A 21,990-nucleotide genomic window follows, 5' to 3' on the forward strand; every position below is an offset into this window, starting at 1 on the left:
AACTAGGTTTCAGGTGTACAATTCTATAATACATCATCTTTATATTGTATTGTATATTCATCCTTCTGAGTCAAGTCTCTGTCCCTCACCATTTATTCCCCTATACCCTCCCTCCCCCTCCCTCATCTCCCCCTCCTCCACCACAGTCACCAGGGATGTTTACATTCCAACCCCAGCTGACTTTTCTAACACTACCTTCCCCTGTTGCCACATGCCTCACTAGACTCTGTAACCCATTCCAGACTCCCCTTGCTTCTTTTTACTGCCTGAAATGTCACTGACGCCCTGATACCTGCCATCCATAATCCTCATTCTTAACATTCCCTCCCCTTCCCACAGCCCAGAGAGGAAGTTCTCTTCTGTGTCACCATAGCATTTAGGTTATAATTCTGACCTCAGTTATTTTTTGTTGCTCATAGGCTTGTTTCCTCCTGTGGACTGTGACCAGTTTCATGGCAGGAACCTTCTGTCGTCACTCATTCATCCTCACACCCCAACGCCTAGTAAAGTGCTCATCACAGGTGCTAAGGAAGGATATTCATGGAAACGATTGTTGTGTTTCAAGTATTTGATATGCTTTGGCGCTAGATGTAGATAGCTCTTAATTTAGTACGAATCCTGATAACAGATTTCTAATATTGCCATGTTAGTTTCCTGACTAGCAAAATAAAAATGTCAGTCTGTGTTACATAGCAATTACTGTGTAAGAACAAATAAACAATCAAGTACCAGGAAGAAAGTTGGCAAAGTAAATCCAAGCTCCCTTTTCAAGCACACTGAAGAGAAGTGAGGGTTTTTTTCCAAGTTGAAGACTCAGGTTTTAGATATTATGCTTTGTCTGAATGTGCTTAGATATAAAATTACAGGAGGTTAAGTTCCCCTTTAACTTTAAAGTTATATTCTTGCAATGATTCTACTTACAAAGTGTTAAATATTACATAAACATTTTTTGGTGCTCAAACTAGCAATAAAACCTATATTAAAAGGCCTCTTTCTAACAATGCCTCAATGTATGTTCTGAAGTTTATTTGACTACTAATAACGGATATGCAAACACATTAGGCGATCACTTCCACAACAGCTCTGCTTCTTTAAGAGACCTTGGTTGTTAAGTTGGAAAATCATTGAACCATATGAGGGTCAATAAAATAATAAAAAGTCATTGGTTCGTGATCTGAGTACAAGGAACTTGATCCTAGTTCAGTATCTGTGTCCATACGCTGCTGACAGTCAGAAGGGAGCATCTGGTCTCAGCAGCCACATTTCCTCGGGATGGCTTCTGGGAGGATAATCAAGCTTGTGGTATTTGAGCTTCTTGAGCTTGCTGCTTTCTCCATCCCCACGCTTGTGACTATGGAACAGTTTGCCACTGCCTATCAAACAACAAGGAACAGAGCAGAAACAACTCATTATTGGCTGATCGTTTCCTGTTCTATTGCCTATGTGGCTTCAGTGAGTCTATTGCTTTGGGTTCCCATAAAAGTTATCTTGTACAAGAAACATCATCTTTCAAAAAAAATTAAAGGATGGTAAGTAAAAGAATTCTTTAGTAGGGAGACCCTTGGATGCTTGCAAAGATACTTTCTCGTGTACTGTGTGTAAAGGTGTTAGCATAGCGGAAATGTGCATAATGTAAGATTAAGGAGAAATGACGATCACTGTTTCTATAAATGTATTGATATTATAGTATCTTATCTTCCATATTTTTGTAGGGTCATTTTTACTGGCTGAAAATAATTAGTTACAGGTGTTCAGAAAATAGGAGCTAGCATAAATCCATGATACCTTGAGTAGTAAATGTTGGACCTATTTCCTTTTTACACTCTATTGCATAAAGTTATCACAGATAATTTACAGAAATCACAATCACAGGTTATAATATAGAATTTTAATTTTTTATAAAGCTTAAGTAATGTTTATTTTTAAATGCTTTGTTGCATGTTTTACAGGTCTCAGGCATCCTTTGACCATTAACCAAGTGAGATTTTTTTAGGCAACTGGGTCCTTTAATTAGATTAAAAAATAATACTTTACTATATTGATAAATTCTGTTCCCCTGGTGGGGGGAGGCAGAAGTACTTCAATAATAATACAAAATATTTTAAATAAATTAAGATTTAATATTGATTTAACTGACAATTTAGGTAAGGAATGTATTCACCCATGTAAAGCTATTAAGAGCAAATAATCTCAGATACTAATATATTTCTCTTTTTAGATCTTCAGATCTGATTCTTACTCATCTGGGATTTCTATGTTTTCTTTGATAACTTAAATTTTCTTTCATTCTGATCTTTTATTTAAAAGTTGAACAGCATAGAATGCATTTGAAAAGCAAGGAGCTGTGAATTTTAACATAATCAAGGGTAGAAATGTGAAAATAAATACAGATATAGCTAGAAACACTGTTGGGAGGGTGCAGAAGGGGAGAGCTGGGGTGCGGAGTTAATGAAGTGCTTTTGAAATACTGATACCAAGGTGGCCTCAAGAATCATACTTGCTAGGAGACTTCTAGTTCCCTGTGGGCAGAGCTCCTGAGGGGTTTTGGGAAATAAACCATTCGGTTGGCACTGCTTTTATCAGTGTGGTTTAGGGGTTTTCCAAACCTTGACCCAAAGCCTCTAGGTCACCTAAGGGCTGGGTTTGGAGCTGAGCTGGGCCCTCCATTCCTCATAGCCCATGGGAGTTGCTTTGACTGTCTGCCTCTCCTGGCTGGGCCAGGGAGGTTTGAGGGAATGGTGGAAGGTTCAAATGACGATTGGAGTAAACCAATAGGAAATTGGCCGTGGCAGCCCTGGAAGCAGCTTTCTCTTCCTCTCTCTCTCCCTCTCCTTCTCTCTCTTATATTGGTTCAAATTCCTAAGATCCCAGGTACTTAATATTATTAATGCAGCAAAGCTTCCCATATCACCTATCATCATTATCATTAAGCTATAATTGTTTCTTTACTGCTCACTTATGTGCTAAGAAATTTATATATGAACTTCATTTCATCCTATACCACATCATGCAATAGGTATTTTCATAAATTTGTCATTATTACTTGGAAGAGGAAACTGATGATTAGATAGTTATGCAACTTCCCCAGTCAGTTAACTAGTGAGAGGAAGGGCCAGACTCTGGACCTAGGCCCCTCTAACTCCATAATTGTGACACTAACCTGCCTCTTTGAAGGTCCCAGGCTCTTGGCAATTGCGAATAAGGAAGAGAGTAAGTTTCACGTCTACTCCCCAGTGCACATGTATTCTTTCATACATCTGGTTCAGGTTGTCCCTTTGTATTAAGGTGTCCTGGGCTGTCTCAACAATTACATCTTTCAGTAATTTCTTTTGGGAAATACTCTTTTGCTCTTTCCTTTCTGCTTGTGGATGTGGCTGACCATAAATGTTCTAAATAGTTTTAGATATATGACAGGTTATCTATAATTTCAGTGAAACTGTAAAACTATTCCCTCATGGCCTCATGGCATGAGTGCCATCTTCCTGGCACAGAAGAGAAGAAATAACTATTAAGCACTATTTTAGGAGTTTCATGCATTCTGTATTATTGCATTTGAACTTGACGACAACCTAGTAAGTTATGTGCTAGTGTTCTCATTTTATAGATGAAGAAATAGAAACTCAAAGAAATGATTAACTCCATCAAGTGATAAATTTCGTAAGGGTGGAACTGGGATTGATGAGTGCAGATTGGTCTGATTCTGTGATATTTCCTGTGTCTCATGAAACTTCTTTATTCTTTCTGACTTTGAATGTCAAGAGTGTTTCAAGAAAAATTTGATCCTTTTAGTGTCGTTAGCATACATTTCCCCCAAAGGTGTATATTTGGATTTTATGTATGATTCCCAAAAGTGTAAATTTGGATATTTTAATATATGTGGTGATATAGAGTATATCATATATCTTAATTGCTAGCTGTAGATGATGCAAAAATAATTGCTACTAGAGAAAGTAGGTATTAGAAATATAAATTATTTTTTGAAGAATAAATAGTTATTTATGTGAAATTTCATAGATCCTTAGCATTCACAGCTATATTGTTGATGGGCCTATTTGAGAACCTCCCCACAGGTCTACATTGGCTTCATGAGCCTATGAGTTTGGTTTCAGAACAGAGTGAGTCACCAGCCAGTAAAGGGTGTGCCCTGGAAGTACAGCTGAGAGGTGCAGACTTGAGTTCAAATTCCAGCTTTGGCATGGACTGTGACACCTTGTGTGAGTTATTTAAATTCTTTGAATTTTAGTTTTCTCATGATCAAAACAGGACAGCCTAGTTTCTTCATTGGAGTTTTGCTTTGGTAAACTGAGTAAGATTATTCACATTAGTTCTGAGTGTAGTGCCTGGCACCTAAGTGAATGATAATGTTATTACCCCAGGCTGAACTAAGTGTTTCCACTTCAAATATGATCTTGTTTAATCCTCAGAATGACTCTGAGAAGTGGTGAAAGTGATGATAAAGCTGGTTAAATGGAAGAAAATTATATGCTATTTAAGCAATACTCTTCAAGTTTGGAGAATCTTACAGGTATTTCTTTTCCTTTGAGAATATTAGGGCCAGTAGAGTGACATCATAAATATCTTCTAAGGCAGCAGTCCCCAACCTTTTTGGCACCAGGGACAGTGTTTCTAGGAAGACAATTTTAGGGAAGGGGGACAGTTTCAGGATGATTCAAGCACATTACATTCAAACTCACCTCCTGCTGTGTAGCCCATTTCCTAAGGGGGGATACCCCTGTTTTAAGGTGTTCTGCATATATACAATGCTTTTATATTTCACTTTTTCATTTGACCCGCATACCAGTGTTGTGAGGTTGACCAAACAGATGTAATTTCCATTTTTATGTAGGAGGAAACAATGTCAGAGAGCTGAAGATACACAGCAGGGTCTGAACTTTAACCCAATGTTCCTTTATTCTTGTCAAACACTTCCTCATTCTTTTAGAATGACTGTTCCTTTTCAGGAATGCCTGTCATAATTCATAGCAGACTAGGGAGATGGTTTGGGGAATGAAGAAAAGCTATGTATATACAGACTGAATGGTATATCCCAATAACTAAGAAATCCTTTCATGTAATAACGGTGAATGCGTGAAACCATTGAGTAAGGCTAGCCAGAAACTGCTGCAGACCTCTGAGACGAGGGTCCCTCAGGACATGATAATACTGGAGGGCTTGTCAGGATTCCCACGCTACTGTGGGACCCAGGGTTAAATTTCAGGAATTCTCTCAAGTCTTTCACAGTTTAATTACTTCAGACCTGAGGTGTCTGGAATCCTGAGCAGGGCCAAGTTTCAAAGACTCCACATTTTATACTACATTTTACCTTGCTGAAGTCCTTAACATATCTGATGAGATTTTGCTGTTGATTTATTTAAGGTAGTGGTAGTAATAGTAATAGTAGTTGTAGTCATAGTAAAATAAGAGCAAATATTTATTGAGCAGTTACTATGTACCAAGCATCGTTGTCAACACATTGCTTGTATTATCGTAATTAATTCTATAACCTTATATGTAAGAACACTTACAGTGCCCATTTTACAAAAGAGGAAGATGGGGCACAGAGGTTAAAAGACCACATAGCCAGTGAGTACTGGAGCCAACACTGACCCCAGGGAGTCTGTCTCCAGAGCACCTTACTGTTCCACAGCAGCACACACAGTGGTAGGCACGACACCAGTAACATCTGGGCACTGCTGGGAAGACTGGCTAACCTCAAGGAAATAGAGCTTGCTCTTTTCAGCACCTCTGAGAACGTCATCATAGATTACCATGGACTAAATAAACACTGTTGCTTATTAGTTACTTCTTCCCAGATCACTGCCATTTCTCTCAGTTGATCTGTCATCCTCTTAAATACTCAGTAGCAGTAATTGTATGGTACCTGATTACAGGCTTTCTCTTCCTTGCCCCTCCTCCATATGCAGTAAATCTGCCAGAGTATAATTACTTCTGCATTTTTTTCCCCAGCCTACACAATAAATCATCAGATTCCATTAACTCTTCCTCTTTCATCGCTCTTGCCTCAGCTCTTGGTTCTCCGTGACACTTCTCACTCTAGTTAGGCCCTTCTTTCCAGAGCTGCCTCACACGGACGTGGCTCCCCAAATTTCCTTCAGTTCCAGTGCGTTGTCACATCATTGTCCTGGTTGTTTTGTTCAAGGAAGCATGAAGAGCATTGTATTAATTAATGCTGGGGCCTGGGTCACCTTCACCAACAGGTGTTCTTGTCCTTTACTTTTCTCCACTCCCCCTTTCCTGTGACATCCTTATTCAGAGTAAATAAGCTCCTTGGAAAATGTTTTCTGCATGTCAGTTCCACCCCTGAAAGATCTACTCTTCCCTTACTTGTACAATTCAGTGTTGACAATACATGTACCACAGATTCCTAAATCTGGATGGCGCCTTAGAGTTTTTCTGCTATACTATTTCTCACAATGCAGATAGACAGCTGACCTCTGATTTTAAAGGAAATTCACTATATTTGTCTCTACTTATGAGCACAGTCTTTCTTATTTCCCTGTGTTGAAATAAAATCTGCCACCATGTGACTTCCTCCCCATTTTTTTTTTTTTTTGTAGGCTGCAGGTCCTCTACCCTGTGTTTGCCTGTGAATTTGGCCATGGCCAGCAGCACTATCCAGTGCCCCTTGATTATCCTTTTTCATTATTTTTCAAGCACTCTCATTGGCTCTGATAATAGAAACTGCCACTTGCATAATGATTCCCAAAATTCTATCTCCTGGCTGACTTCTCTGAGCTCACTGTATATATATAAGCTTTTCAGATATTTGGAATAGCCTATCACTCTGTCATCTCAACCACATCTCATCACAGTCTGCTAATTCTTCTCTTCTTCAGGGTCCAGGTGTCATCAACCTTTCCCTTTTGGAGGTCTCTTTGGGATGATGGGTGGCTTGTTAGTGTCTGGATGTGACCTCATGATACCCTGATGTCCTCTTGATGCAGCTATTGACTTTAGCTCTTGATGCAATGTATTGACTTCAGTGGTAGCTGTGTTCCTTGTTTCATAACTGAGGGTGTGATTGACTAAAATTCCTTGGAAAACTTGTTCTCCGTGCACAATTTCCTCATCTTATGACTAAGCAACTACATAGCCTGTACATGCCTTAAAGCCAGAGTGTGTCTTACATGTGTGTTTATCCTTAAAACAGAGTGTGGGACTCACACAGTTTACATAAATAGGACAGTGGGTGAATACTTGAACTATTTGTTAAACCCAAATTCAATAATATACTCTTATCCCTATTCAATATCATTCATGGATTTTAGTCATGTTTTTAATCAATGGCAATCTTCTAAATCCTGATTGTGTCATTCAAAATGCTTGCTGTCCCATTTAATTTTGTGTCCTCTGCAGATGAGATAAACACATATATCTTCCTCTTCTCCCAGAATTACTAGGAATGTATTTGATGGGACAGTTTTTCTAGAAATCCTCCAGGTTGACAGTGATCCACTGGTCCACTCTCAGGGTGTGTTAGAAGAGCTGTGAACTGGCCTATCTGAACTTGCAGTTCCTATTTCTCATTCACTCAGTCCCCCTTTTAATAAACATTTACTGAATAGTTGTTGACTGCCTGGCATTCAAGATTCTCCATTCTCTGACTTCTATCTATTTTTCCAAACCACCCCCTTGCAAAGATTCTTTATTCCCAGGCTACTGTTGGGGAATACCTGAATACACATTAGGTATCGTCTCCTTCCACAGGGAGCTTGTAGTCAGCTGTGGAGACTGCACAGTTACACATGAAAATATTGGCAAGTAATGTAAAACAATATACACTAAACCACTAAACAGTATGTGACTGCCACAAGTCCTTGATGAGCCCAGAGAAGAGTCATAAGAATTTTGCACTAATAGTGAGGAAGGTGCCCCTAAAAAAAAAAAAAAAATCTTTACCTGAGGATACATTTGGATTTTGGAGAGAAAGAAGGTGGGGAGGGGTGGAGAGAGAGAGAGAGAGAGAGAGAGAGAGAGAGAGAGAGAGAGAGAGAGAGAGAGAGAGAGAGAGAGAAAACACTGGTGTGAGAGAGAAACATCTATCAGTTGCCTCCCATACATGCCCCAAAGGGGGATCAAATCCCTTTTGGTGCATGAGAGGACGCTCTAACAAACTGAGCCACCCAGATGCCCTTTTTGATTCACTTTTCCTACTCTCTATCTCACCCCATCAGCCCCACCACACGATGCCCTGCACTCAGCAGGTATTCAGTAGATGTGTGTGGATTCAGGGTTATTAAGAGAGCACTGTGCTTTGGAGTAGTAAGAGAAATTCTCACAAGGAAAGCTGGATTTGAGCCAAGTTGGGAGCAGGAAGACATTCCAGAGTGGGTGATGAGTCTGAGTAATGAGCTGATATAGGAATAAGAAGACCAATGTGCTGAGAAAGGGGGGAGTAGAGAGAAATCGCCTGGACAGATTGCAGAGTATGTAGGAAGGTGAGTTTTGGCATCAGAAAGACCTGGATTAAAACTCATCTTTCACCTAGCTATGGGATCTTGGGCAAATTAATCAAAACTTCATTATCACTTTCTTCATCTGTAAAATAGGGATGATGCCCCAACACAGAGAGATGTTGTGGGGTTTGAGTAATGTCTGTAAAACGCTTTTCTACAGAACTTGGCATAGCAAGTTTCCTGTGGTGAGTGTAAAGTCAGAGTGCTATTGTTTTATGTTGCAGAGTGAAGGTCACCTTGTGGGAAGCCTTGAAAGGCAGGGAGGAATCTTTGACTTAATGGTTTAGGTAAAAGAGAACCTTTGTGATTTTCTGAGTGGAGTGGTTTCCCAAGTTACCACCCAACCTTTCCACTCACCATGCTTCCTGTGTGATAAATCTCAGGGCAAGAATTCTTGCTGCACAAACAGGAATATTAAACTCACTATGGCTGAGCACAGGTCTTTCTTCATAGGCCTGATCATGGGAGAGTCCTTCTTCTTGACAATTTACTACAGATGTACACAGAGCTAGTGCCCTAACTCAGCCTTTCATTGGCAGTTACACCAAGCCCACATGTCCTTCTCTTCAGCCAATCTGTCCTGTGGTTTCAGTCCTGTTTTAGTTTCAGCTTGAGTACATCTTGAAAGAAATGTCTATGATATTTCTAACATAAATGCTATTACTCTTTGGATTGGTTTCCTATGATTGTTGTTATGAAGTACCACAGACTTGGAGGCTTAAACAACAGAAATTTATTTATTATTTCCCAGTTCTGGAGGCTGGAAGTCTGAGATCAAAGTGTTGTCAAAGTTGGTTCTTTCTGAGGTCCCTGATGGAGAATTAGTTCCAGGCCTCTCCCCTCATTGGCATCCCTTGGCTTGTAGGTGTATCACCTGATGGAGCTCTGCCTTCACATTCACATGTCCCTCTCCTGTGGCTCCTCACATGGTCTTCTTTTTGGCATGGCTATTTCCAAATCTTTCCTTTTATAAAGACACCCGTCATGTTGGATAAGGGCCTGCTATTATGGCTTCATTTTAACTTATTACCTCTGAAATGACCCTATTTCCAAATACAGTCACATTCTGAAGTGCTTTGGGTTGGAACTTTAATATGTTTTTTTTGGAGACAATTCAACTGATAACAGCCTGCCTTTTGCCACCCCCCCCCCAGACACAACAAATTCATATTCTTCCCATGTGTGAGATAGCATTTACTCCATTCCAACATCTCCAAATGTTTTAATCATTCCAGCATCAACTCTTAAATAAAAAATCTCACCTAACCTCATTGTCTAAGCCATCCTAATCAGTTTTGGGTGAGACTCGGGGTATGATTCATCCTGGGGCAAAAATTCCTCTCTGTCTATAAAGCCATGAAACAAGGCAATGAGTTATTTGCTTCTCAGATATGCCATGTGGGACTGGCATAGCACAGACATCCCATTCCAAAAGGGAGAAATTGGAAGGAAAAAGGGGTTCATGGGTCCCAAGCAAATCTGAAAGCCAATAGGGCAAATTTCATTAAATTTTAAGGCTGTGAATTCACTGTGACCGGATGCTCTGTCCTCTGGGCTCATCAGGATGGGGGCTTCACCCCCCTTGGCCATGGGCTGCAGCCTTGCCTTTTGGAGTCAAAGAGGGAACCTCTGGACCCCCTTGGTGATGGCCCTGGCACATCTGGGACCTCTGAAACACCATCAGAGTCATTCTTCCTTTTCCTTGAAGCATAAGCCATATTTGCATCCAAATATGTCCATCAGCCTATTTCCTGCCTATTGAATCCCAGAAGGCTGACAGCCTTCCTTCATTTCCTCCCCTCTCTGGCCCTCTTCAGTGCAACCTGGGGGGGGGTTTCTGCTGAGGTGGTTAATTGGATTCACCAACCACCCCCTTAGTTTTCTCTCTAGAACATACTCTCTCATTTTTTACAATATGGATAGGCTGAGAATTTTCCAAATCTTCAAGTTCTGGCTTTTTTTTTCTTAATAATTTCTTCAATTTATCTCTTTCCTTTTGCAGTTTACTGTAATCAGCAAGGAGAAACCAGGCAGTACATTTAACACTTCACTTAGAAATCTCCTCAGCTAAAGACCTGAATTCATTGCTTAGAAGTTCTACTTTTTACCCCACAGAATACAATTCAGCCAAGGTTTCTGCCCACTTATAAAAGGGATCTCTTTCCCCCCAGTTACCAATAACATCATTTTTATTTCTATATGATACCTCACCAGGAGCACCTTTAACATTCATATTTTCAGGAACATCTATTCACAATATGTGTATTCTTTCGGGGGAGAGAGGTTTTCTCTGCAGCTCTCCTCTTTTCTTTCATACTCTCATAAGGATCCCCACTAACAGTCTCTTCTAGGCGATCTAACCTTTTTCTATCTTGCATCTTCCTACTCTTTGATACTACCCATCACTTATTTCCAAAGCCACTTCCACATTTTAGTTATTTGTTACAGCAGTACCCTGCTTCCCTAAAGCAGGCTCTGTGTTAGTTTCCTGCATCTGCCAACAAAGTACTTCTCACTGGGTGACTTAAGCAACAAAATGCATTGTCTCCCAGTTCTGGAGGCTGGAAGTCTGAGCTCGAGGTGTTGGCAGAGTCGGTCCATCTGAGGGCTGTGAGGGAGAGTCTGGTCCAGGCCTTTCTCCTAGCTTCTGTTGTTTTGCTGGCCCTCTTTAGCGTTCCTTGGCTTGTAGATACATCACCATGACTGATCTCTGCCTTCATCTTTATGTGGCGTCTTTCTGTGTTTCTTCATCTATCTTTTCTCTGTGTATATCTTTCTCCAAATTTCCCCTTTTTATAAGGACATCAGTCATTTTGAATTAGGGGCCCCTTAATGGCTTCATTTTAACTTATTACCTCTTTAAAAACTCTGTTTCCAAATAAGGTTACACTATGAGGTACTAAGGTTTGGGATTTACAACATACATTTCTCAGGGAACAGAATTCAATTCATAATGCTCATTAATAAGTTATAAACATATGTTAGCAGTAAATCAAAATTTTCAAATATAGGTTATCATTATTTCTAGAGATTTGGATTAGTATTTATTTATTAATGATTGTTTGTTTCATTAGTATTTATTGAATTCCTATTATGTTCCAGACATTCTCTAGCATCATGACATTCTTGAACTGAGCTAAGAAACAAGTTTTATTATTTTTTTTCCTAACTTCAAATTGAAAGCTAGCATTTCTTTTTTTTGAATGTTGATAAAGCTATAGAGGTATTAGCGGGACCAGTAATTTTATTACATAGATTTATTCATATCCCTTAGATTATGTCATATCATGATATAGTGTCTTTTAGATTTTTAAAATTGAATTTATTGGGGGGACATTGGTTAAAAATTATATATGTTTCAAGTGTACAATTCCATAAGAGATCATATGTATATTGTTTTGTGTGTTCATCACCCAAAGTCAAATCTCCTCTGTCACCGTATATTTGACCCCCTTTACCTTATTCTGTCTCTCCCACCCCACCCCCCTTTGCCCTCTGGGAACCACTGTAGTCCCTGTCTATGAGTTTTGTTTTTGCTTAATCCCTTCACCTTCTTTGCCCAGGCCCCCAACCTCCATCCCCTCAAACAGCTGTCAGTCTGTTCTCTGTATCTATGAGTCTGTTTCTATTTTGTTTGTGAGTTTATTTTGTTCATTAGATTTCACATAAAAGTGAGATCATATGGTTCTTGCCTTTTCTGAATGGCTTATTTTACTTAGCATAATACTCTCCAGGTCCATCCATGCTGTCATAAAAGGTAAGATTTTCTTCTTTTTTACAGCCAAGTGGTATTCCATTATATAAATGTACCACAGCTTTTTTATCCATCAATCTACTGATGGGCACTTGGGTTGCTTTTATAGCTTGGCCGTTGTAAGTAATGCTGCAATGAACATAGGGGTGTATATATCCTTTCAAAGTAGTTCTTTAAGTTTCTTTGGAGTTTTCCCCAGAAGTGAAATTACTGGGTCACAAGGCAGTTCCATTTTTAATTTTTTGAGGGAACTCTATATTGTTTTCCACAGTGGTTGCACCAGTCTGCATTCCCACCAACTGTGCATGAGGGTTCCCTTTTCTCCACATCCTCACCAACACTTGTTCTTTGTTGATTTATTGAGGATGGCCATTCTGACAGATGTGAGGTGATATCTCCTTGTGGTTTTAATTAACATTTTTCTGATGATTAGTGACATTAACCATCCTTTCATATGTCTATTGGCTATCTGTATGTTCTCTTTGAAGAGGTGTGTGTTCAGGTCTTTTGCACATTTTTTATTTGGATTTTTTGCTTTTTTTGGTGTTGAGTTGTATAAGTTCTTTGTAAATTTTTGATATTAACCTCTTATCAGGTTTCATTGATGAATATATTCTCCCATTCAGTGAGCTGTCTTTTCAGTTTGATGTAGTTCTATTTGTTTACTTTTACTTTTGTTTCCCTAGCCTGTGGAGATATAGCAAAAAAAAAAAAAAAAAATTACTAAGAGAAATGTATAAGATTTTACTGCCTATGGTTTCTTCTATGGATTTTATGGTGTTGACTCTAACATTTAAGTCTTTAATCCACTTTGAGTTTATTCTTGTGTATTGTATGAGAAGGTAGTCTAGTTTCTTTTCTTTCTTCTTATTTTTTTTTTTTTTTCTGTATGTGTCCAATTTTTCTATCACCATTTATTGAATAGACTGTCTTTACCTCATGGTATGTCAAATATTAACTGACCTTAAAGACATGGGTTTATTTGTGGGCTCTCTATTCTGTTCCATTTATCTACATGTCTCTTTTTATAACAGTTCCATGTTGTTTTGATTAGTATGGCCTTGAAGTATATAGTCTGATAAAAGGTAACAAGATTTTTCCAACTTTGTTCTTCTTTCTCAAGATTGCTGTGGCTACTCAAGGTCTTTTGTAATTCCATTTAAATTTTTGGAATATTTGTTCTAGTTCTCTGAAATACACCACAGTGTCCTGATAGGAATTGTGTTGAACCTATAGATTGCTTTGGGTAGTATGGACATTTTAATTATGTTAATTCTTCCTATCCATTAACACAATATATGCTTCCACTTATTTGTATTCTCTTCAATTTCTTTCTTTGATGTTTTATAATTTTCCTAGTACAAGTCTTTTACCTCCATGGTTAAATTTATTCCTAGGTATTTTATCTTATTTTTTTGATGCAATTGTAAATGGGATTGTTTTCTTAGTTCTCTTTCTGATAGTTCATTATTATGTGTATAAAAATTCAGTTGATTTCTGAATATTAAGTTTGCATCCTGCTGCTTTACTAAATTTATTTTATCACTTCTAGTAGTTTTCTTTTTGGTATAATCTTTAGGGTTCTCTCTATATGATATCAAGTCATCTGCAGTTAATGACAGTTTACTTCTTCCTTTGCAATTTGGGTGCATTTTATTTATTCTTGTCATCTGATTGCTGTGGCTAGGACTTCCAGTACTATGTTGAATAAGTGGTGAAGGCAGACATCCCTGTCTTTTCCTGATCTTAGGAGAAATGCTTTTAGTTTTTGCCTATTGAGTATAATGTTGGCTGTGTGTTTTTCAAATATGGTTTGTTCCTTCGATTCCCAATTTGTAGAGTTTTTTTTTATATCATAAATGGATGCTGGATTGTATCAAATGCTTTTGCTGCATCTATTGATATGCTCATGTAATTTTATTCTTTATTTTGTTTATGTGGTGTATCACATTAATTGATTCATGAATATTGTATGAACCTTGCACCCCTGGAATAAACCCCATTTGACCATGGTATATGATCTTTTTAATGTATTGGTGGATACAGTTTGCAAATATCTCATTGAGAATTTTAGCATCCATGTTCACCAGGGAATAGGCATATGAATTCTTTTTGTAATGTTTTATCTGGTTTTGGAATTAAGATAATGATGGCCTCCTAAAATGAGCTTGGGAGTCTTCCCTTCTCTTAAACTTTTTGGAATAGTTTGAGAAGAATAAGTGTTAGTTTTTCATTCAATGTTCGGTAAAATTCACCTGAAAAGCCATCTGATCCAGGACTTTTGGGGGAGCTTTTTTTTTTTTTAATTACTGCTTCAATTTCATTAGTTGTAATCAGTCTATTCAGATTTCTGATTTTTTTGCAATTTAGTTTTAAAGATTATATGTTTCTTGGAATTTATCCATGTTTTTCAGACTGTCCAATTTGTTGGCATATAGATATTCATAATATTTTCTTACAATCCTTTGTATTTCTTTGTGGTACGTTGTTATGTCTCCTTTTTCATTTCTTATTCTATTTATTTGGGTTCGCTCTATGTTTTATTTTGTTTTTAATGAGTCTGGCTAAAGGTTTGTCAATCTTGTTTATCTTTTCAAAGAACAAGCTCTTGGTTTCATTGATCTTTTGTATTTCTTTAGACTCTTATTTATTTCTACTCTGATTTTTATTAATTCCTTTCTTTTACTCACTTTGAGCTTTTTTGTTCTTTTTCTAATACCTTTAATTGTAAAGTTAGGTAGTTTCTTTGAGATTTTTCTTTTTCTGAGGAGGGCTGTGTGTACAGCTATGAATTTTCTTACTAGGACTACTTCCATTGTGTACCATACATTTTAGGTTGTTGTGTTCTCATTTTCATTTGTTTCAAGGTAACTTTTGAATTTCTCCTTAATCTAATTGTTAACCCATTCATTGTTTAGTAACATGTTATTTAACTTCCATGTCTTTGTGTGTTTCAGGGTTTATGTGTGTGTGTGTGATTGATTTTTAGTTTCATATCATTATTGTCAGAGAAGATGTTTGATATGATTTCAATCTTCTTAAATGTATTGAGATTTGTGTTGTGTCCTAACATGTCATCTATCCTAAGAAATGTTCTTGAAAAGAATGTATATTCCACTGTTTTGGGGGTAAAATGCTCTGAAGCTATCAATTAAATCCATCTGATCTAGTGTGCCATTTAAGGCCACCATTTCCTTGTTAATTTTCTTTCTAGAAGATCTATCCATTGATGTCATAGGTTTGTTAAAATCTCCTACTATGACTATATTACTGTCAGTCTCTCCCTTTATATCCATTAGATTTGCTTTACATATTTAGGTGTTCCTATCTTGAGTGCATAAATGTTTACAAGGGTTATATCCTCTTGTTGAATTGCTCTTTTTATCATTATGTAGTGTCCTTCTTTGTATCTTTTTATAGCCTTTGTTCTAAAGTCTGTTTTGTGAGATATAAGTATTGCTAACCAAGCTTTTTCTTCCATTCCATTTGCGTAAAATATGTTCTTTTTAATGGTCACCTGAGGACATGTTTCTATTAGAGAGAGAGAAAGGGAAAGAGAGAAAGGGAAACATCGATGTGAGAGAGAAAGATCAGTTGGTTGACTACCATATGTGCCCCTACCAGGGAGTGAACCCACTACCTAGGAATGTGCCCTGACTGGGAATTGAATGAGCAACCTATTGATATATGGACTGATGTCCCAACCAATTGAGCCATGTGGCCAGAGCACATGAAATATTTTTTTGCAATTTTTAGATTTTAGTCTGTGTGTATCTTTTGTTCTGAAATGGGTACCTGTAAACAGCATATACAAGATCTTTCTGGAAAATGTCCAGCCATTGTTAATATAACAAGATGGTTTGCACAACATCGATACAACCTGATAGCCAAGGAGAGTGGACTGAAATGTGCATGCGTAAACAATGACTTCATTGTACTAGTCAGTAGGGGCTGGTAGATGCTGTTGAGTGAGCATGTGTACTGTGTGGCCATTGCATTCAAAATGACTAAGCAAGCAGAACAATGAATATGCATCCAATTTTGCATTAAGCTTGAACATTCCTCCATGGAACCATACTGATGATTCAGAAGGCCGCAGCTATGGGCAACTGGTGCTTGACAACTTCATTATGATAATGCTCTCACTCATGCACCACATCTCTCATAGAGTTTTTTTGAAAAACATCAAATCACCCATGTGACTCAGCCCCCCTACAGCCCAGATTTGGAACCCTGTGACTTTTGGCTTTTTCAAAAACTAAAATTATCTTTGAAAGGGAAGAGATTTCAGACCATTGATGAGATTCAGGAAAATACGATGGGGCAACTGATGGCAATTGGGAGAATTGTGTGAGGTCCCAAGGTGCCTGCTTTGAAAGGGACTGAGGTGTCATCACCCATGTACAATGTTTCTTGTATCTTGTATCTTCTTCGATAAATGTCTCTATTTTTCATATTACATGGCTGAATACTTTCTGGACTGACCTTGTATATGTGTCTTGTTTTCTTATCAATTCAGTTACCCTAAGTCTTTTGATTGGAGTATTTAAATTATTTACATTTAAAGTGAGTATTGGTAGGTGTGTATTTATTGACATTTTATTCTTTATAACTGTGTTCCTCTTCTTCTTTTTTAATTCTTCTTCTTAAAGAAGATCCTTTAACCTTTCCTTAAATACTGGGTGGGTGGTAATGAACTCCTTTAGCATTTTCTTGTATGAGAAGCTTTATATTTCTCCTTCATTTTTAAGTTATTCCCTTACTGGGTTAGTAGTCTTGATTGTAGGTCCTTGCTTTGTATCACTGAATACTCCGTGCCAATCCCTCCTGGCTTAAAATACCTTTTTTGAGAAATCAGCTGTCAGTTTTATGGGAGCTCCTTTGTAGGTAAACTGTTTTCTTTTGCTGCTTTTAAGATTCTCTCTTTCTCTTCAAACTTTGCCATTTTAATTATGATGTATCTTGGTATGGGTCCTTTGAGTTCACCTTGTTTGGAACTCTCTGTACTTCCTAAACTTGTGTGTCTTTTTCACCAGGTTAGAGAAACTTTCAGCCATTACTTCTTAAGATAGGTTCTCAATCCTTTGCTCTCTCTTCATCTTCTGGTATCCCCTATGATGCAGATTTTTTTTGCTTCATGTTGTCCCCAAGGTCTTTTAAACTATGCTCATTTTTTTAAAATTATTTTTTCTTTTTGCTGGTTTCATTTGGGTGTTTACTGCTACCTTGTCTTCCAAATCATTCATTTGTTCCTCTGCTTTATCCAACCTACTCTTTATTCCTTCTAGTATATTCTTCATTTCAGATATTGTTTCTTCATTTCTGACTGTATTTATTTATTTATTTATTTATTTATTTATGATCTCTGTCTTTCTTCATGCTGTTGAAGTTCTCATTAAGTTCTTTGAAGCTCTCACTAAATTTCTTGAGTATCCTTATAATCATATTTTTGAACTTTATACCTGGTAAATTGCTTGTCTCCATTTAATTTATCTCCTTATGGATATTTCTTTTGTTCTTTCACTTGGGGTCTTTTTTTGTCTCCCCATTTTGGCTGCCTGTTTGTGTTTGTTTCTGCGTATTGGGTCTGCTGTATTTCCCAGTCTTGGTAGGGTGGCCTTATGTAGTGGGTGTTTTGTAGGACCCAGTAGCACAATCTTTTTGATCACCTGAGGTGGATGCTCCAGGAGTGTTCCTTGTGTGGTTTATGTGAGCTCTGCTGTTGTAACTGAGTGTTGTTTGCTATTGGCCCGTTTGTGCATGATGTTGATCCTCTAGCTGGCTGACTGGGAGTATCAAGACTGACTACAGTGTATGAGCTGCTGTGCAGGTGCTGACCATATAAAGCAGAATTCATCTGAGTAGGTTGTGGTGCCTGCTGAAACCTCCTTTTGGATATGCTACTTGTGAAGCCAATTGAATCTCAATGTTGTCTGAAGTTGGCCTCTGGATGTGTTAGTTCTGTGGTCTCTTGGGAGGTACTCTGCTTCAGACCAATGTTAGATGCTGCCTGTGATGGCCCTGGGCAACCTGTTTGAGCTACAAAGAGATCCATAGTTTGTGGCTGCTTCTGCTGGGCCTTGGTATGTGTGTGGAGGACCTAGCTGTGCACCAAGGCCAGCTTCCACCAGCACTGAACTCAGAGGCCAGTCGGCAAAATGCCCAAGGGATCCTAAGATCCACATCTGCCTGCCTCCACCTGCTTGCTGCCTGTTAGGCTCAGTCACTGAAACAGTCTCTGGTATACTTGAGTTGCATGAGGTAGGTTCTTAGTGAGTCACCTAGTAAGGGTGAGTGGTGTTCACCAGATTGATACAGGTTCAAACTTGGTGCCAGTGCTAGGTCTGAGGCCTTTCAGCAAAAGTCCCATGGAATATTTAGTCCAGATGCCCCTTGCCAGTTGCCCACAGACTTTCATGTTGGGACTGGGTCTCAGAGAGTCATCAGGATGAGGTCAACCAAGTTTATCAGGCCCAAACAGACCAAGATTGTGGCTGTGGGAGGGAACTGCTCTGCACTGCTTGTGCATGTGAGGGAAAAATGGCCCCTGTCCTAGAGTCGCATAACTCAGTCTGTCCCTGATTGTGCTAGGAGACTGAGCTCAGCAGGGCAGGGCCTCTAGGAGTTGGGAGGGTAAGGCTAGTGGTTCTTCTCTGAGGCACCAATCAGGTTCATGGGAAAATGGAGGGGAATGGCCTCTGGTCCTAAAGCCACACAACTTATTTACTGACATCCCCTCTACACCACAGCCGAGGCAGCTGACATCCCAGCAGGGCATGAGCTTTGCAGGGTGAGGCTATTGCATTCTCCCAGGCTGATGCCATAAGGAAACAAGTGCTCCACACAAGAAAGATGGCATCTGTGGTGTGGGTGAGAGACTCAGCACATGGATTCTGATGGCTCTCCTTTCTGCTCTCTCCCCAGAGCCACAAACCCCACCCATTCTGCCCTCATATGACTCTAGCCCATTCTGTTCTCCCTCTACGGAAGCATAGTGTGAGTGGCTACAAATGAAATTTTGTACATTGGCCCTTTAAGAGTGTGTCTGTGTATCTAGCAACTCCAGTCTCTCCCTGCTGGACAAAGTCCATGCTGATTTTCACAGCCAGGTTTTATGTGGATGCCTCTTCCTGGCTCTGGTGCTCTTAGTGTGGAGTCCAGTGTGGGGTTGAGATCCCCATCCTCCTGATGGGAAACCTTTGCAGCTGAGTTATCCCTTGAAAGCTCAGCCACCACTCATAGGGGTGGGACGGGACCAGCTCTTTTCCACTTTCTGCCCTTCCTACCAGTCTTGATGTGACTTCTCCTATAAATCCTTGGCTATGATACTTCTCTTCAGCTAGTTTTCAGTTGGTTATTAATGTTGATTGCCCTATATTTTAGCTGTAATTCCAGTTTGGTCCTGGTAGGAGGTGCGTGTAACTTTAAGCTACTCTGCTGCCATCTTGCACCCACTACAAGTGTTGCAGATACTGCAGGACAAGGGTTATGATCTTCACTACCGTGAAGTTATGAGTGATTACAGTTTCCACCAGTGACTACATTGTTCACTTCAAAGAAAATAAGAAGACGCTCTGTTCATAGATAGATACATTTATTAAAATGTCAAAAAATTCTAAGGTTTTGGACTACTTTTTCAACCTAATTGCTTGTGTTATTTTATTTTATGCATTTAAAAGTTCTATTCTGAGAAGACTCCATAGGACATACCAGAGTCCCAGAAGTTTTATTGCACAAAAAAGTTGAAAAACATTGTTTTAGATGGTGAAGAATAAGTAGTAGACAATTAGATAAGGCCCCTGCTCCCAAGGAACTTACCTTGGATATGGGCAAAGAGGGACACAACAAACAATAAGCAAGTAAAGAAATAGCAGAGTTTCTGGTAGCCATATATATTTATATATGTACATTTTTTTATAACAACAAGAAGCCAGACATGGAATATCCAGGAGTAGAGAACCCTGGCAAAAGGAATGGACAACATGTGACTTGGAGGTGTGGCAACCTTGGTGTGATCAGGAAATAACCAGAAAGCCAATATGGTCAGAGTTAAGTAGGTGTTAGAGATGTAGGTCATTCTAAGTGAGGATGAGAGTAGGGGAGATGAGAGAAGTGACATCATGCAGAGCATGTAGGCTGGGGTAATTGGTTTCAACTTTATGCTAATTGACTGTTGTGCTGCTATCACCACCCTTTATCCACAGAATTATTTTTCATCTTGCCAAACTAAGACTCTGTAATCAATAAATAATAACTCCCAACACCAGCATTGGAGGTTTTTGAGCAGGGCAGTGATAATATGTTTCACATTTGAAAACATGACTGTTGACTCCATGGAGAAAATGCTGCTAGATAAGAATAGAGGCACTAACAGGAAACTGGTTAGAAAATACTGCAGATGAGAGATGATAGCAGAGGATGAATTCAAATGTATTTTGGCAGTAAAATCAGACAGCATGTGAAGATGACCAGAACAGGTGTGGAGAAGCATGTGGGTTCTTCTTTAGGCATGTTAATTCTGAGCTGCCAATTAGAAATCCAGTTGGCAGTTCCAGATAGTTGGGTGTACAGGTCCAGGGCTCAGGATAGAGGCCAGTATACTTGTATATGCATTATAATATGTTTGGGAGTCATTGGCAAGTGAATGGTATTTAAAACAATGGGGTTGGCTGAGATAATCAAGGAAGATAGTACAGATAAAGAAGAGGTGCAGGAATAGTTCCAGGTGGCAAGCTGAGAAGAGGATTCTGGATGTTCTAGCCAGTCTTCGAGAGCTGAGCACTGCAGGAACCTGGATCTGGACTCACAAGGGAGGCAAAGCTATGTATTTAAAATCTGATCATACTTACAGTTTTAGCAGGTTGTGCTAGGTCTGGTGACAGGAGAGGAGCTCTCCCACCCTATAAATTGTGTCTAAACCTAGAACATCTGAGATGGGGATGAAATTAGAGGGATGCATGTCAGGACCAAGGAGAAATTCTTAGTTATTTGAAGAACTGCAACACTTTTTGTATTTAGATATACACTATCCTATAAATGTAATTCATATAATATCTATTTAAGAAAAGAGGTGGTAAAATATTTCATTATAGAAAACCTTTGAGTATATTTTGTTTTCCCCAAAATTAATGATGCTAAATGTATCTATAAATTTTCTTCTTTATAAGATAGATTATTACATACATATTCTATCTCATAACTATTTGATTTATTGACCTTGAAAGGTTTAAGAAGTGGTCCAAAATCAAGTTTTAAAACTTATGTTATTTTTATGTATATATGACATTTTTCAAGTAAATAATATCTAAATGTTTTCAATTTAAGTCATCCTTAAGTATCTAAGTATCATCTCTAAATGCTTTTTCCTTTTTTTAAAGATAAATTTTACAACACTGGGCATAACAGAACTTGAAAAAGTCACGCTGTTCTTTTTTCCAGTTGGCACAAGAGCCTGAGCTCTGAAGAGGGATCCTAACTAGTGAATTGTGAAAATGTTGCATGCCATGTGTCTTGCCCTGTGATGCATTTGGTTGTCTATGATTTATTAATTATTTGGAAATCTATCCCCCTTTGTCCCAGAAAAGCATTCTGGTTGTTGCATGTGTTCCTCTTTGCCATAGTCAAGCATCTGGGAAATGGAAATAGGGAAGCAGTAGCTTCTTAGAAAAACTATAGATGAATGGAACAGGAACTGCAAAATTAGCAAAAAGTAACAGGAACTGTTGATCTTGTACATTATTGCTTTGCTTATTTTTTTCT

General features: G+C 38.6%; 1 protein-coding gene across 1 annotated transcript in view; it reads left to right on the forward strand.

Annotated features, from left to right (window-relative positions):
• The first annotated feature begins 1,215 nt into the window (after positions 1–1,215).
• TMEM236 (transmembrane protein 236) overlaps positions 1,216–21,990 on the forward strand; it is a 41,602-nt gene continuing 20,827 nt past the window's right edge. Inside the window, exon 1 of the mRNA XM_090268024.1 lies at positions 1,216–1,529. Coding sequence (XP_090124150.1) covers positions 1,273–1,529 — 257 coding nt within the window. The 5' untranslated portion in view covers positions 1,216–1,272. The remainder of the gene's footprint in view (positions 1,530–21,990) is intronic.

The sequence above is a fragment of the Furipterus horrens genome, unplaced genomic scaffold (assembly GCF_987537825.1).
Source record: "Furipterus horrens unplaced genomic scaffold, mFurHor1.1.pri manual_scaffold_2, whole genome shotgun sequence".
NCBI classification, from domain to species: domain Eukaryota; kingdom Metazoa; phylum Chordata; class Mammalia; order Chiroptera; family Furipteridae; genus Furipterus; species Furipterus horrens.